The 18,045-nt window shown below is 44.8% G+C and overlaps 1 protein-coding gene across 1 annotated transcript in view; it reads left to right on the top strand.

Moving 5' to 3' along the window:
- The window catches only part of shisal1b (shisa like 1b), a 65,266-nt gene extending 51,978 nt beyond the window's left edge, over window positions 1–13,288 (top strand). The window contains exons 4-5 of the mRNA XM_029668356.2: window positions 511–818; window positions 10,285–13,288. Of these exons, the coding sequence (XP_029524216.1) occupies window positions 511–818; window positions 10,285–10,289 (313 nt within the window). The 3' untranslated portion in view covers window positions 10,290–13,288. The remainder of the gene's footprint in view (window positions 1–510; window positions 819–10,284) is intronic.
- The last annotated feature ends 4,757 nt before the right edge of the window (window positions 13,289–18,045 follow it).

Consider the following 18,045-nt stretch of genomic DNA (forward strand, 5'->3'; position numbering starts at 1 on the left):
TCAGGGTCAGGTCAGGTAGGGATCAATAATCCAGAGAGGGTGTAAGGCACTGGAACAGCAGGCGGGTCAGGTCATGCAGGAAAGGTAAAAACCGGGAAACTAGAAAACAGGAACTATAGGAAAGACAGGAGCAAGGGAAAACGCTGGTAGGTTTGAACAAACAAAACAAATTGGCAGAAAACACAGGTATAAATACTGTTTAATGGGGAAGATTTATGGAGCGGAGCGTGAATCTGAAGAAGGTGCTAATGTGGACCACATAAACCCTTATGGAGTGTGAAATGCATTCATAAATGTGTTGGGATGAAAAACTGGGACCAGCGTTTTGAAGAGAGAGATTTATTAAGATTGATAGGCAATTAGAATCACCCTGTACATCTCAGGAACACTTTCTTAAACATAATATATGTTTACCAAAAATATGCTTAAAATGCATACAAAAAAGGGGAATACATATAATTATATATTATCATTCTCACTTTCTCTATTTCCCCTATCGCTCCTCTACAGTAACTACACAGCCCTGGTGGGAGTGTGGATCTATGGCTTCTTCGTCATGGTGCTGCTAGCCCTGGACTTCCTCTACTACTCTGCCATGAACTATGAGCTGTGTCGGGTTTACCTGGAGAAGTGGGGTCTGGGTGGGCGCTGGCTGAAGAAAGCCAGGAGCCAGTGGCACCAGCCAGTCCCAGGAGAGGAGAATGAGACCCAGGCACAGACCCAGGGTCACCCCATGGCCCTCAGCCACCAGCACCCCAGACACAGCCTCAGAGGAGAGGACCAGAGCCCCACGAACCCTAGCACGCCCCCACCGTCTGGTGAGTCACTCTGTTGCCAGCATTCAGTGGATGTCCACTCAGACTCATTGTGCATTATATACATGTCTACACTATTACATTGTACTGTATGGACTAGAGGTCGACTGATTAATTGGAATGGCCGATTTCAAGTTTACATAACAATCGGAAATCGGCATTTTTGGACACCGTTTTTTTTTTTTTTTTTTTACACCTTTATTTAACTAGGCAAGTCAGTTAAGAACACATTCTAATTTTCAATGACGGCCTAGGAACGGTGGGTTAACTGCCTGTTCAGGGGCAGAATGACAGATTTTGACCTTGTCAGCTCAGGGATTCAATCTTGCAACCTTACGGTTAATTAGTCCAACGCTCTAACCACCTGCCTTACATTGCACTCCACGAGGAGCCTGCCTGTTACACAAATGCAGTAAGAAGCCAAGATAAGTTGCTAGCTAGCATTAAACTTATCTTATGAAAAACAATCAATCAATCATAATCACTAGTTAACTACACATGATGATATTACTAGTTTATCTAGCGTGTCCTATGCGGTGCGCATTCGCAAAAAGGACTGTCGTTGCTCCAACGTGAACCTAACCATAAACATCAATGACTTTCTTCAAATCAATACACAAGTATATATTTTTAAACCTGCATATTTAGTTAATATTGCCTGCTAACATGAATGTATTTTAACTAGGGAAATTGTGTCACTTCTCTTGCAACAGAGTCAGGGTATATGCAGCAGTTTGGGCCGCCTGGCTCGTTGCGAACCGTGTGAAGACTATTTCTTCCTAACAAAGACAGCCAACTTCGCCAAACGGGGATGATTTAACAGAAGCGCATTTGCGAAAAAAGCACAATCGTTGCACGACTGTACCTAACCATAAACATCAAGCCTTTCTTAAAATCAATACACAGAAGTATATATTTTTAAACCTGCATATTTAGCTAAAAGAAATCCAGGTTAGCAGGCAATATTAACCAGGTGAAATTGTGTCACTTCTCTTGCGTTTATTGCACGCAGAGTCAGGGTATATGCAACAGTTTGGGCCGCCTAGCTCATTGCGAACTAATTTGCCAGAATTTTACGTAATTATGACATAACATGGAAGGTTGTGCAATGTAACAGGAATATTTAGACTTATGGATGCCACCCGTTAGATAAAATACAGAACGGTTCCGTATTTCACTGAAATAATAAATGTTTTGTTTTCGGATTCGACCATATTAATGACCTAAGGCTCGTATTTCTGTGTGTTATTATGTTTGAATTAAGACTGATTTGATAGAGCAGTCCGACTGAGCGATGGTAGGCACCAGCAGGCTCATAAGCATTCATTCAAACAGCACTTTCATGCGTTTTGCCAGCATCTCTTCGCAATGCTTCAAGCATTGAGCTGTTTATGACTTCAAGCCTATCAACTCCCGAGATTAGGCTGGTGTAACCGATGTGAAATGGCTCAAATCAAATCAAATTTTATTTGTCACATACACATGGTTAGCAGATGTTAATGCGAGTGTAGCGAAATGCTTGTGCTTCTAGTTCCGACAATGCAGTGATAACCAACAAGTAATCTAACTAACAATTCCAAAACTACTGTCTTATACACAGTGTAAGGGGATAAAGAATATGTACATAAGGATATATGAATGAGTGATGGTACAGAGCAGCATACAGTAGATGGTATCGAGTACAGTATATACATATGAGATGAGTATGTAGACAAAGTAAACAAAGTGGCATAGTTAAAGTGGCTAGTGATACATGTATTACATAAGGATGCAGTCGATGATGTAGAGTACAGTATATACGTATGCATATGAGATGAATAATGTAGGGTAAGTAACATTATATAAGGTAGCATTGTTTAAAGTGGCTAGTGATATATTTACATCATTTCCCATCAATTCCCATTATTAAAGTGGCTGGAGTTGAGTCAGTGTCAATGACAGTGTGTTGGCAGCAGCCACTCAATGTTAGTGGTGGCTGTTTAACAGTCTGATGGCCTTGAGATAGAAGCTGTTTTTCAGTCTCTCGGTCCCAGCTTTGATGCACCTGTACTGACCTCGCCTTCTGGATGATAGCGGGGTGAACAGGCAGTGGTTCGGTGGTTGATGTCCTTGATGATCTTTATGGCCTTCCTGTAACATCGGGTGGTGTAGGTGTCCTGGAGGGCAGGTAGTTTGCCCCGGTGATGCGTTGTGCAGACCTCACTACCCTCTGGAGAGCCTTACGGTTGAGGGCGGAGCAGTTGCCGTACCAGGCGGTGATACAGCCCGCCAGGATGCTCTCGATTGTGCATCTGTAGAGGTTTGTGAGTGCTTTTGGTGACAAGCCGAATTTCTTCAGCCTCCTGAGGTTGAAGAGGCCCTGCTGCGCCTTCTTCACGACGCTGTCAGTGTGAGTGGACCAATTCAGTTTGTCTGTGATGTGTATGCCGAGGAACTTAAAACTTGCTACCCTCTCCACTACTGTTCCATCGATGTGGATAGGGGTGTTCCCTCTGCTGTTTCCTGAAGTCCACAATCATCTCCTTAGTTTTGTTGACGTTGAGTGTGAGGTTATTTTCCTGACACCACACTCCGAGGGCCCTCACCTCCTCCCTGTAGGCCGTCTCGTCGTTGTTGGTAATCAAGCCTACCACTGTTGTGTCGTCCGCAAACTTGATGATTGAGTTGGAGGCGTGCGTGGCCACGCAGTCGTGGGTGAACAGGGAGTACAGGAGAGGGCTCAGAACGCACCCTTGTGGGGCCCCGTGTTGAGGATCAGCGGGGAGGAGATGTTGTTGCCTACCCTCACCACCTGGGGGCGGCCCGTCAGGAAGTCCAGTACCCAGTTGCACAGGGCGGGGTCGAGACCCAGGGTCTCGAGCTTGATGACGAGCTTGGAGGGTACTATGGTGTTGAATGCCGAGCTGTAGTCGATGAACAGCATTCTCACATAGGTATTCCTCTTGTCCAGGTGGGTTAGGGCAGTGTGCAGTGTGGTTGAGATTGCATCGCCTGTGGACCTATTTGGGCGGTAAGCAAATTGGAGTGGGTCTAGGGTGTCAGGTAGGGTGGAGTTGATATGGTCCTTGACTAGTCTCTCAAAGCACTTCATGATGACGGAAGTGAGTGCTACGGGCGGTAGTCGTTAGCTCAGTTACCTTAGCTTTCTTGGGAACAGGAACAATGGTGGCCCTCTTGAAGCATGTGGGAACAGCAGACTGGTATAGGGATTGATTGAATATGTCCGTAAACACACCGGCCAGCTGGTCTGCGCATGCTCTGAGGGCGCGGCTGGGGATGCCGTCTGGGCCTGCAGCCTTGCGAGGGTTAACACGTTTAAATGTCTTACTCACCTCGGCTGCAGTGAAGGAGAGACTGCATGTTTTCGTTGCAGGCCGTGTCAGTGGCACTGTATTGTCCTCAAAGCGGGCAAAAAAGTTATTTAGTCTGCCTGGGAGCAAGACATCCTGGTCCGTGACTGGGCTGGGTTTCTTCTTGTAGTCCGTGATTAACTGTAGACCCTGCCACATGTCTCTTGTGTCTGAGCCGTTGAATTGAGATTCTACTTTGTCTCTGTACTGACGCTTAGCTTGTTTAATAGCCTTGCGGAGGGAATAGCTGCACTGTTTGTATTCGGTCATGTTGCCAGACACCTTGCCCTGATTAAAAGCAGTGGTTCGCGCTTTCAGTTTCACGCGAATGCTGCCATCAATCCACGGTTTCTGGTTAGGGAATGTTTTTATCGTTGCTATGGGAACGACATCTTCAACGCACGTTCTAATGAACTCGCACACCGAATCAGCGTATTCGGTGTGCCCGCTAATAGCGTTTTAAACTTCACTCGCTCTGAGACTTGCTCTGCATGGGTAACGCTGCTTCGAGGGTGGCTGTTGTCGATGTGTTCCTGGTTCGAGCCCAGGTAGGAGCGAGGAGAAGGACGGAAGCTATACTGTTACACTGGCAATACTAAAGTGCCTATAAGAACATCCAATAGTCAAAGGTATATGAAATACAAATCGTATAGAGAGAAATAGTCCTATAATACCTATAATAACTACAACCTAAAACTTCTTACCTGGGAATATTGAAGACTCGTGTTAAAAGGAACCACCAGCTTTCATATGTTCTCATGTTCTGAGCAAGGAACTTAAACGTTAGCTTTCTTACACATATTGCACTTTTACTTTCTTCTCCAACACTTTGTTTTTGCATTATTTAAACCAAATTGAACATGTTTCATTATTTATTTGAGGCTACATTGATTTTATTGATGTATTAAGTTAAAATACGTGTTCATTCAGTATTGTTGTAATTGCCATTATTAAAAATAAAAATAAATTAAATGGTTGATTAATCAGCTTTTTTTGGTCCTCCAATAATCGGTATTGGTATCGGCGTTGAAAAATCATAATTGGTCGACCTCTAGTATGGACATAGAGTTGTCAGGGTCAGGACACTAACACATTCAAATGCTAAATGTTTCCGCGTTATTTTGCTGGAAGGCACAGATGGGGCAGAGAGGACAATTGCTGATGATCTCATTCTGAACAGCAAAAGCACGAGGGAGCCTATCACATTCTCCCTCGGGGTTCATCACCTTACGTTGTCTCATCCTCATTATGTCTCGTAGAACGGTACGATGTTGCTAAGGGAAAGTTACCATAGCAGACCATCAGAGCAACATGTCTCCATAAGGAGAGGTTTGGTATCTCCAGCAGCAGTCTTCCTCCCCCATCAGCTGCGTAGGCTGACAGGGAATCTGAACCACTGAGCCTCCCCACACACTCACGTACTCACCTGCTGTAACCTTTCCCGCAAACACACACGCATATATAGACGTGCACACACACACACACACATATATAGACGTACACACACAGCTACCTACCTGCCCCCCCACCCCCCACACACACTCACACAGACAGACACACACGCTTGTGCCATCTCTTCCCACACACACTCCTATGCTCTCTCCATTTCTCCCCCCACACACACGCAAGGACCTGCTCGATACCATACACTCGCCCAACATGCCCCTTCAGTCACTCACACCACTCGGACAGAGGAGAAAAGTGAGAGACAACTAAATACTGTAGTACCTTTGGGACACACATCAAGCCTTGACACACATATCTATCATCAAAGCATTCAAAGAACAGCTGGATCAAACACTGTCAGAACAACCTAAATCTTTGGCTAAAAAAGTGAATGATTCAATTATTCAAACCGATCTCTGTCTCAGATGTTCTCTAGAGGTCCAGGAGATGGCTTATAGATAGATAGATAGACAGACAGACCTACCTTACCTTACCTTACCTTACCTTACCTTACCTTACCTTACCTTACCTTACCTACCTACCTCTGGGCCAAGCCATCTCTCTGACTGTCTATGATAACTTAATGAGGGCAGGGATATGACAAATGGGTTTGTGGCCGTGCCAGACCATGACAGCCAGATTCTGACAAAGACAGAGGAGCTTGGCAGTGGAAGGGGATACTGGGGCTATTTTAGTGGTGAATACCTAATGCCTAACTACCACTGGGACATATCCACAGAGACACATGTCCATAGCACTTGTAGTATTGATGAATATATGCCTAATTAGAACCTGCCATGATCGAGGAGCTCAGATACTATCTGTCCTAGTGGTGAATACATGCTTTTAAGCCCCCATGCAGTCTTTTTAATTGTATTTTTTAAATCATCACTGTATGTCTAATAAATCACTGTGTTTATTTCATAAAAATAACTCCAAAATATATTTTTTATAATTGATTCCTGAGCCTCTTTTGGTCATTAAAATGCTCAGTCTGATCAAGTGGGCGTTATGAGACAAATGTGAAGGTATTTACATATACAGCCCTGATTGGTTGATAGGATGGTCTAATGCCCACCCCCATACCCTGATGAACGGTCAAACAGCTCTTACTCAAAAATGACATTATCATAATTTTCACAATTTCAGAGTGTTATATCAACCTCTCATGGTGTGGAAATATAAAAACAAATAAAACAGGAAAATCAAGTTGTTATCAGCACTGCCCCTTTAACTACAACATTAGATGTCAGTTCAGTCTGAGAAGCCTCATCAACTTCAGCCAGGGTTACTTGACCCCGACAGGCAACAGCCCAACTTCAGACAAATCATGGGGTCTTTGAAAGTGGATCAGAATTGGGTCAGGAATAAGGTGTTGTGATGGATGATTGATAGTCAGTGCTTTGCGTTGTGACTCCATAAGGTTGGTGTAGATTGCGTTGAGTTCTTTAACTTCACTATGAGCTTGTTCTGAAAATAGAGACGTATGTCTATTTTATTTTGTCATTTGGGCTCCCGAGTGGCGCAGCGGTCTAAGGCACTGCAACATTTGGCCCAGCGTCGTCCAGGTTAGGGTTTGGTCGGGGTAGGCGTCATAATAAATAAGAATTGGTTCTTAACTGACTTGCCTAGTTAAATAAAAAATAAAAAATGGAGACCAGGCTTACTCTGGCTTAGTCAGCTCATAGCATGTATGCTTTCTGTAAACATTCATTAGTATGATATTTTCATAATAATGTACAAAGTTATGAATGAAAAATGATGCTCTCTTCCAAATGACAAAAAAAACATTGAGATGACAGAGAACAAAGGCTCCGTTCAATCAAAAGCTGTTTTTCTGGGATGAGGTTAAAATAACATTGCTATTGTCTTACACTGAAGACTCTATAACCAGTTGTGACTGAATAGCTTCCAGAATTTGTTGCCCAAACAACACGTCGTCATCATCAGATGACCTTGAGTTCAGTTGCGAGGGACAGAGCTGTACCCCCAGGGTCAGGGAGGATGATGGGTAATGGCGGAGAATTAGACTTGTACTTAGACATATGTTTGTTGGTTGGAGTCTCAGAACTGGGGCATCAGATCATTTCGCTGTATCTACTTCCTCTTGTGGAGGAATTGCTGCCTGGCAAATGAATGTGTGGGAACACTGTTTGCCATAAGGCTACTTGAGAAGGCTGGTATGTGTGCATAGCCTTAGATCTGTTACGGGCTCTGTGTAGGCGGCCTGGGAATCTGATATTACTTTCTCTCCGTGGATAGATAAATGCCCTTTATAAAAAACAAAAATCTGCTTAAACAAATACAGACGGCTTAACCAGGTACTGTGTGTTCTGGCTAAAAAGAAGAGACAACACGCATTGATCAGGAAAAGGAAAAAAGAGCCATGTATTTACAGTAATCCGGTGGGTCCAATATAGATAACAGACAAGAAATCCCCTTGTTTAAGTATAACAAAGAATATGAATAGTGGGATCATGGCAGTATCAAGTACGCCGTGATTGATAAGAAGCTGTGGCTTCTTAATTTGTGCACGGAGAGCACATGAGCACATGGCCACATTCGTGATTTATTTTTGACATTGTGGTCCACTGGAGACCTGGTAGCAAGCATTTCCACGGCAGTAAACACAGCTGTTCCTGGACGCTCCGAGCACCACGCGATAAAAACACTCGTCGCACAGGAATGAAACGGGATGTCCGACTGACGGTTACAACGTCTCAGGTCGGGTTAAAACGTCTGATTATTAAGGCCAGCTCTCTCTGCCCAGGGGCGGGGTGATACCTCCTAACTCTCTCGATACCCTCTTCGCCCCATGTCTGATGGACGCCGGACCAGAGGTCCTGGATTCAGTTCTTCTCTATTATTACTGGTGCACTTCACATGCCCGTGCTAATACAAACTTAGTATGATGCTTCAGAGCATCATAACAAAAGAGCTGAAATCCAATATCGTTTAATTCAGGTTTGACAACACAGTAAGAGACGATATGACTGCTAAGGGTTTGGTGTGTAATGTGTCATATAAAATAAAAGAAGCGAAAAATCCATTCCCTCTCTACAGTATGTTTGTTGATGGAATTAACAATACATGAGTGTATGCTGATTTGATGAGTGAGGATATGCCAGCTACAAGAGCATTGACAGTGTGAAAACAGTGTAGGCAGCCAGCAACATTACATACCATATTAATACTGCATGGTGAAGATCTATCTCCACGGTGATCAACGCCAGGACAACTTGGCATCAGATCACAGCAACGTGGCCAAGCGCTATATACTACACCACCCACCTCCTGGGTGGTGCCTGCCTGCCCACCTGGCTGCTTCAAGAGGCCTGCACAGGTCAGCCAACCAGAGTGGTCCAAACAAGGTGGCATCTGTCATCACATTTACAGGCCCTGACTCAGAGCTGAGCCATCTGCTTGGTTGTCACCTAACAGCCATTTCCAGTCAGGTCTCTGTGACTGAGATATCATATTGGCAAGTCTGTCGCCTGGCAAATGGAGACTGGTTTATGATTCATCAGATGGTCAATGTCTGGTACATTGCTTTGATTGTACTTGACCATATGGCAGAATACACACCTACACCCACCTCACTTACAGCACCCATCTGCTTGCCAGTCTGCCAGAGCAGTGAGTGACACAATAATATCACACAGATACCACTCACTCATGCCAGATTCTTCCAGAAATATGCTTGATAGCTTCAAACAGCTTTCATGTAAAAACAATTCTCCACAAGTGTCGTGATCAATGCTTGTGTCTATTTCCTGCATATTCACACATTATCTTTGAACCACAACTTTAGCTGAAGTGTTTTGTGTGGTAATGACTGAGTAGTGAATAATTAAATCAAGTGAATGCTGTCCTGTGTTTGCAGGGTTGGGGAGTTACAATAAAACTATTTGTAATCAGTTACGTTACCAGCAAAAATATTGTAATCAGATTACAGATACTTTTGAAAACTAGATTATTACTTCTTGGAATACTTTTAAATTCAGAAAGGATGTTTGCAAGGAAATAATGCGTAATGACACCTTTCTGTTTACCCAGTGACATTCAATTCAGCATTGGGAAAAAAGCATACGTTTAATAGTTTGTTCCACCTGAGCGAGTCTGACCACAAGTCACAGACCACTATGACGACACACCAAATACACTTGATGGATCTTTTTTGTCCTCTTCTTCTAATGGCTGTTAAGGGGAAAGTAATCCAAAAGCAACTGAAAGTAATCCGATTATTTTGAGTTGGTAACTAGTGACTGTAATGGATTACATTTAGAAGGTAACCTATCGTTCCCAGTGCGTGTGTGTGTGTGTGTGTTGTGTTTGGAGCAGCATGTCCAGGCCCTGTCCAATTAGAGAGTATCACTCTCCATATGGTGGCCTAATTTACATTTAAAAAATGCACAACACAACACAGCCTGGTGGAGAGGAATCATCAGGGAGGGGAATGGTTGTTGATTTTTCTTCCTTTCTTCACTTCAATTAAAAATAGATCACAACAATAACGATGTCTTGCGTTTTTCCCCACTGGCCTTGTGCAATGCAAACAAGGAGAAGGCTGAGACTACAGTATATGTGGCTGGTTAATTTAGCTGGGTGATGGGTTCCATACTCCTGTTCCAAGGGTTTTAATACTATGTCACTTTCCTTTTTGTTCCATTCAGACTGAAGCTGCGAGAGGATGAATGGATGGAGCAGCGATGTTGAGCAGAGCACGCCGCAGAAGATAGCACGGCTCCGACACCTGTCTCTGTCTGGCTGGATTATTTACACAGTAACATACCACAGGGTGGCTGTCCCTGCCGGAGCTAGCAGTTAGCTAATAGGACCTGCTCGCCTCCATTCCTCTAAACACCTCCACCACTGGACCAACGGAACCAGGCCAAAGGTCAACACTAGACTACTATGAAAGGTCCTGGCGAATGGAGCTGCTGCTACCCAAACACTGTTAAGGAACAGGTCACAGGCACTGAAACTGACCGTGAAGAACCCCTGCATGGGCTGGGGCTGTTCTACGAGGACGCCAATGGAAACTGAAAGCGCAACTGATCAACTGAACAAGGGGGGCTTTGTTTAATGTGTGTGTTTGAGTGTTGATTGTACTTTGTTGCTGTGTGGGGTTAAATTCAGTAGTAGTCAGAAGAGGTAGTGGGTGTATCTCTTGGTGATTTATTTAATGTCGACTAGTCAGGGACTTTTTACGAGTGGTAGACATTCTAGACAATTCACCATGATGCTTAGCATCTCTTTGGAGCTAAAATTAGGACATCGACTGGCTCAATCGCTGAGGATAGATCTAATTGGACGGTGAAGTCTATGGAACAGACATATTTCAGCATAATGAACCTTAATTGAATACGGTGGCCCCTCCCCTTCAAGTCACCCTGTCAGCTCAGCAATCAGGGAGAGTGGAGTGCTGACAAAATAATCACTTCAGTGGTTCCCACTGAAAGGTGTTACACTGCAAAAAAAAAAGTGAAATCTAAGCAAGTATAAATATCTTCTATTGAAATATCTTTCTTGTTTTTTCAAACCAAGCTAAATTATTTAACGTCAGTGGCAGATCATTTTATTTAGGCTTGCTTAAATGTCACTTTTTGCAGTGTAGTGCACAGGGAGGGGATGAAGCTCAACACTTCACTCATTTCTGACATGAACTTTCGTATTGATCCATAAAGTGCCGTTTTTGTTGTGTTGGGAGGGGAGGGGTGAGAGAATAAAGCATCTGTTCGGGTCAGCAGACTGGGAGGGGGATGGAGTGTGATGGGGGAAGACCAGGCGGTATATAGTACTGTACCAGGGTATGTCTCTACTCACTCTACTCACTCTAACCCAATTCTGGAGCTGTAACCTGCGATCTGGCAGCAGCTTAGCCGGTACATTATGTGCAGAGAATTCCTGCACTGTACACACCGTGCAGCAGGAAATACACTACAGGGTCGTTGGTAGGGGCCAACCAAGAGGGCAGACCCATAAATGGTTATCTGGGAGTTACTGGAAATACTACCAATACTCCTGAACAGCCACTAGGCAGGAGGAGCAGGACAACTATCCCCAATATACTAAAACGGCAAACTCAACCTGCCAATTTATTCCAATGATTTTAAAAAATTGTTTTGTCAACATCTGGCTTCATAAATTCTCTGAAGTGTGCAGGCCCCAAAAAAGAAAATGTTACCATCTTCTGTTACAACAATGACCATGGCTGACAATATACACTGAGTGTACAAAACATGAAGAACTCTTTCCATGACAGAGTGACCAGGTGAATCCAGGTGAAAGCTATGATCCCTTCTTGATGTCACTTAAATCCACTTCAATCAGTGTAGATGAAGGGGAGGAGACAGGTTAAAGAATATTTTTTAAGCCTTGAGACAATTGAGACGTGCATTGTGTATGTGTGCCATTCAGAGGGTGACAAATGATTGAAGTGCCTTTGAACGGGGTATGGTAGGAGGTAGTAGGTGCCAGGCGCACCAGTTTGTGTCAAGAACTGCAATGCTGCTGGGTTTTTCACGTTCAACAACTTCCTGTGTGTATCAAGAATGGTCCACCACCCAGAGGACATCCAGCCAACTTGACACAACTGTGGGAAGCATTGGAGTCAACACGGGCCAGCATCCCTGTGGAACGCTTTCAACACCTTGTAGAGTCCATGCCACGACGAATTGAGGCTGAAAAGGGGGCAGTGCAACTCAATAATAGGAAGGTGTTCCTAATGTTTGGTATACTCAGTGGGATCTCTTATGATTAGCAATAACGTTCAGATTTGGCCAGTTTGAGATAGTTAACTTCCGTATAGTCTAATTGCTCCAGCAAACTTGTAACTTTTGCTGAGATACGATGCGCCCAACTGAAATAATTGGCCTGGACTGGAGAGCGGTGGAGGTGCTAATTGCGCTCTATCTCTTCGTTCTGCTTTCCTTCCTCCCCCCCCCCCCCCCCCCCAGAAAGTGAGGCAGCATCAGCAACAAGGAAGCCCGGAGGAGCAGGAATTTTAAACAGCTTCTGCAGTACAAAAGGGGATTTAATTGGGCCTCAAAACAGGGGAATTGGCAGAGATCAGATGTGCTCGGGAACACACGTCTCCCCCGGAACCCCAGTGCTGTTTTGCTGTAACAAGGCTGTGAGCAGGGAATTCCCTTCCCATCGACAATATGTAGTGGTGATAACTAGGGTAATGCCCCCGCCCTAGCAGGCAGACATGTCATGTAGGCTACAGCCCAACAGTTGCCCCTCTTATCGTAGCAATGATAATGGGGAGCCAAACTGCAGCCCTCCCCATACTGGAAGCCCAAACAAGCTCTGTGGTGTTGTTGTTTTTACAAGGCAAATCTGACTTTCTGTTTTGCTTTCTTAACATGGACTTGACGTGACATAGTCAATATTGTAAGCATTTCTGTAAGGATGGCAGCGCACTTATGTTTTAGTCTTGAGGTTGCTGTAGTAACAGTTGCCTTACAGTGGATCTCCACTTGTGCACAGAAGCTTTGTAGTGATTGGTCGGTACCTCACTGTGGGTGTGGTGATGATGACCTGCACCACGTTCTGTCTATGTATTACCCACTAGAATGTACAGTTAGAAGCTGAATTGTTTCTGCACTTGTTAACTTTGTATTGTTACACCAGGGAGAAATAAAGATGTATCTTTTCCAGTGTGTTTAAACATTCCTGAGTGTGTTCTGCTCTTTATCAAATGCAGAATCTCAGCACAACTTGGGAGCCAAAAACATAAAAGTTGAATCAAGTTTCAGAGGTTGTGTTTGGCCAGAACATCCTGTCTGAGTCAAAGCAGTGGCCTGTAGCTGACACTCCCAGCCTGGTGAATCACACGACCCAGGCAGCCAGGCCAGAGGCACAGACATCATTAAGGCTAGGAGATGACAGGCCAGACAGGGACAGACACAGACAGAGACACCTTGTTCTAAATGACAAAACCTGTCTGCCACAGCTGTGGGAGCGTGTGAGAGGCCAGAGCATCACAGGAGTTGTCAAGGTTTGTTAGCAGGAAGTCCTTTGAACTTTTTCATTAATCAGCTTTCTCTCTCTCTCTCCCTCCAAACTTCTCACCTCTGTACCTCTGCCTCTGTTCAATATGCCTTTTCTGGTTTCCTCCACCCACCAGTCTGTCCCTCACACTCGTCCTTTTCTGTTCTCTCCTCCTCCCACCAGTCTGTCCCTCACACTCGTCCTTTTCTGTTCTCTCCTCCTCCCACCAGTCTGTCCCTCACACTCTTCCTTTTCTGTTCTCTCCTCCTCCCACCAGTCTGTCCCTCACACTCTTCCTTTTCTGTTCTCTCCTCCTCCCACCAGTCTGTCCCTCACACTCTTCCTTTTCTGTTCTCTCCTCCTCCCACCAGTCTGTCCCTCACACTCTTCCTTTTCTGTTCTCTCCTCCTCCCACCAGTCTGTCCCTCACACTCTTCCTTTTCTGTTCTCTCCTCCTCCCACCAGTCTGTCCCTCACACTCTTCCTTTTCTGTTCTCTCCTCCTCCCACCAGTCTGTCCCTCACACTCTTCCTTTTCTGTTCTCTCCTCCTCCCACCAGTCTGTCCCTCACACTCTTCCTTTTCTGTTCTCTCCTCCTCCCACCAGTCTGTCCCTCACACTCTTCCTTTTCTGTTCTCTCCTCCTCCCACCAGTCTGTCCCTCACACTCTTCCTTTTCTGTTCTCTCCTCCTCCCACCAGTCTGTCCCTCACTCTTCCTTTTCTGTTCTCTCCTCCTCCCACCAGTCTGTCCCTCACACTCTGCCTTTTCTGTTCTCTCCTCCTCCCACCAGTCTGTCCCTCACACTCTTCCTTTTCTGTTCTCTCCTCCTCCCACCAGTCTGTCCCTCGCACTCTTCCTTTTCTGTTCTCTCCTCCTCCCACCAGTCTGTCCCTCACACTCTGCCTTTTCTGTTCTCTCCTCCTCCCGCCAGTCTGTCCCTCGCACTCTTCTTTTCTTCCCCTAAACACATTCCTCTCTTTGCTCCCCATCACCTCCACACTCTCCCAGACCCCTCCCTCCTCCCTCTCTGTTTCATTGCTGTGATAGCATTATTATTAAAAGGCCACAGAGACATGGACATGTGTGAACTAATTCATCCCATTAATCACTATGAAAAACAAAACATTGCCTGGATCTCCTTCTCCCACTGTTCCAGAGAAGCGGGGCAAAGCATCGGCTTCCGGCATTCATCTATTAAAACCACATTAGACCGTCTCATCACTCCCATCTATACCCCCCCTGCCCACTCAGCCTTCTCCGAGGCTGGGCAGAGAGCCCTTCTGTGGCGCTGAGCCCACGTTAAGTGGATCTTAATGTTGCCGTTTTGTGCCATTTGTCTAAAACGCAATGCGATAAAGACCATTTGGATGCCCCTATCAGATTATCGTTATAGTGCCGTTTGTCAGTCAAAGATCAGATGTCAGTCAAAGATAGAGACACGCAAGGGGAGGGGGGGGTTGGGAAGAGGTAAGGAGAAGGAAACGGAAGACAGGGGATGGAAGGGGAGAGGATAAGAGAGAAGAATAGAGCTGAAGTGCGTAACTGATTGTGATCTTCAGTAAGCGAGTTACATTTCCTCCCTTACTCAGAGAGCGTTCATGTGTAGCTGTCTATCTGTACAGGAGCACCAGACATAAAGCAGGACCAATATTGCATCTGTCTTTGCACTTCCTCCACACTCAGCCCTGTTTTCCCCTCAACTGAGCCCAGCCTTCAACAAGACTGACAGACCTTGTTCAGTAGTCTATTTGTTGTAAATGCAGACCTTTTTATCCGACACGAAGTGTCCAGAATCCTCTGAGACCTGACCTCAGATTAGAAAATCAGACTGCTATCCCCGTCTTAAATGTCTTAAATGTCCACATTTTTCATCGGGCAAATCTAACTGGCAATCCCCTGGAACTGGGGAGTTCAAGGGAAGTGAATTGGAAGGCTGGCCCCAAAACATTGAGTGAAGAGAAACAGTTCAGATAACCTGACAGAATATTTAAACTGTCTACTGAAATGGGCTAGTTACATGATGAAGAGGAGGAACACAACCCTCGCCAGGTCTACTCTCTCTCTTTCTGCCTGCCCCGTGAGTAGTGAGACATTGAGCTGTTAGATTTGCATCAATTCGAATCTGATATCAGGATAAATATGATAATGAGTCGGGATTGTATATTATGTATTTTTTATTAGCTAAGCAATACGTGGTAAATGCAATTTTCGTATATACGGCTTCTCTGTCCCACCTCGCAGGGCAAACAGAGAACTGACTTGTTCTTGACAAAGATATTATAAATATACCCTGACAGAAATAGTTCCTGCTTCCGAGCCGGCCTGTCAGAGTAGAGACTGGGCGTGGTTTAAACTCACCCAGCCTATCGTTGATGATAATTCAATCACATATATGGTAACGGGCTATAGTGCATAACACAGAAACCTCATAGAGCTGAAAGGAAAGTGAGCCTGAGCAACCCACTGTCAGCCTCAAAACATCATCCTGTGACATTTTTGCAAAAAGAAAAGTATCACAACATATGAGGCTAATGTCAATACATTGCAGTCAATTGGGGAGAGATAGTGATAAAGATGTTAAATTGGTGGAAGACTTAGACAGACAGACGTCTCTCTCTCTGTCTCTTTCTCTCTATCTCTAATCTCTTACCCCCTCTCTCCCTCCCCCCTTCTCTCTCCATCTCCTTGCCTCCCTCTGTCTGTCTCTCTACCTCCTCTTTATACCAGTGGAGGCTTCAGAGCTGAGGACGGCTCATAATAATGGTTGTTACAGAGTGAATGGAATGGCATCAAACACATGGAAACCAAGTGTTTGATGTACTGTATTTGATACCATTCCACTAATTCCACTCCAGCCATTCTCACAAGCCTCTCCTCCCCAATTCAGGTGACACCAACCTCCTGTGCTTTATACCCCCTCTTTTTCTCTCTCCCTCCCCCTTTTTTCACCACCTCCCTCTGTTTCTCTCACGACCTGCTCTTTATCCCGCCTCCTTTTCTATCTCCCTCCCACTTCACCACCTCCACCCTCTCCCCCCTTTTCTTTCTTTCTTTCTTTCTTTCTTTCTTTCTTTCTTTCTTTCTCGCTCTCTCTCTCTCTCTCTCTCTCTCTCTCTCCTATATCTCTCTTATTCACTCATATCTCCCTCCTCTCCCTCTCTATCTCCCTCCCTCCTCTCTCTCCCCCTCACTCTCTCTCCTCCTTCTCTCTCTTCTATATCTCTCTTATTCACTCATATCTCCCTCCCCCTCCCTCACTCTCTCACTATCTCCTCCCCCTCCATTCCCTCTCGCTCCTTCTTCCATTCCTCCCCCTCATCTCATCTCTCTCTCTCCTTCCTTTCTCTTCCTCCTCTCTCCCATCTTCACAGACAAGGCATTGACGCATAAGTCAATACATTGCTTCCAAGGCGAAAAGGTTGGTGATACAGCTGCAATGGGTAAATTGGTGAAAGACTCAGACAGTCTGACAGACTGACAGACAAACAGACACTCAAAGAAAGACATTCTGAGAAACAAACAAACACAGAAAGACAGAAAGACAGACAGACAGACAGACAGACAGACAGACAGACAGACAGAGAGCTGTAGGCAGGCAGAAAGACAGACAGACAGCAAGACATGCACAGGCAGACAGACAGACAGTTTCAAGTAAATAAATAAAAATGTGACCAACATGCTCTTCAGAATTCATTCTAACAAGTTTTAAGCCTAACGACTCACACTAAATGATTCTGCTGCTCTGTCGTTTGCTACATTCGTTAGTCTGAGACTGCCTCCCGACGGAGGTACTCAGATCCAGACTCATTGCGGAGAAGAAACTAACGTTCGTGGGCGTTTGGCCGGATTGAGGAGTCTGGGTAGCCAGGTAATTTACATTTCTTGAATTGCAAGAACATTATGTCCAATAGAGGTCAAAAATGCTTTTGGGTCGATTTACGTATAAGATTTAACTTTTATAATCCTTCGAAACCGCCCCTATGACCCTCAATTAAGACACTTCCTGTAATCGCAGGAAGCTGAAAGTCAATGTACGGCCTCCTGGGGACACTAACAATTCAGATGATGGAAATCTGTTTTCGCAGGGAGAGAATGAAGCACCATGTTGAGGATGAATTAAGTCACTCCTGCCAAATTAAGTTGAACCTCGACACAGGGCTTTCTTAAAAGGTCACCAGTGAGGTAGTGGTAAAAAAAAAAAAGGTTGTTAAACTATAAACTCCACTGGACGATCGAGATAAGACAAACAAACACCAATATAAACCGAAACATATTACATTTTTAGAACTGTATTGGTTGATTGCATTTTCATGCATGTCTATAGGGAAGGCCTAATGTCATTTTCTGTGGTTACAAATGACACAAAATGCACATCAGGTTGCCCTCCCAAAATAGTTCATTGGGACTGAACACTAGAAAAGTTCAGAGAAATAG

Source organism: Oncorhynchus nerka, linkage group LG9a (genome assembly GCF_034236695.1).
Source record: "Oncorhynchus nerka isolate Pitt River linkage group LG9a, Oner_Uvic_2.0, whole genome shotgun sequence".
Lineage (NCBI taxonomy): Eukaryota > Metazoa > Chordata > Actinopteri > Salmoniformes > Salmonidae > Oncorhynchus > Oncorhynchus nerka.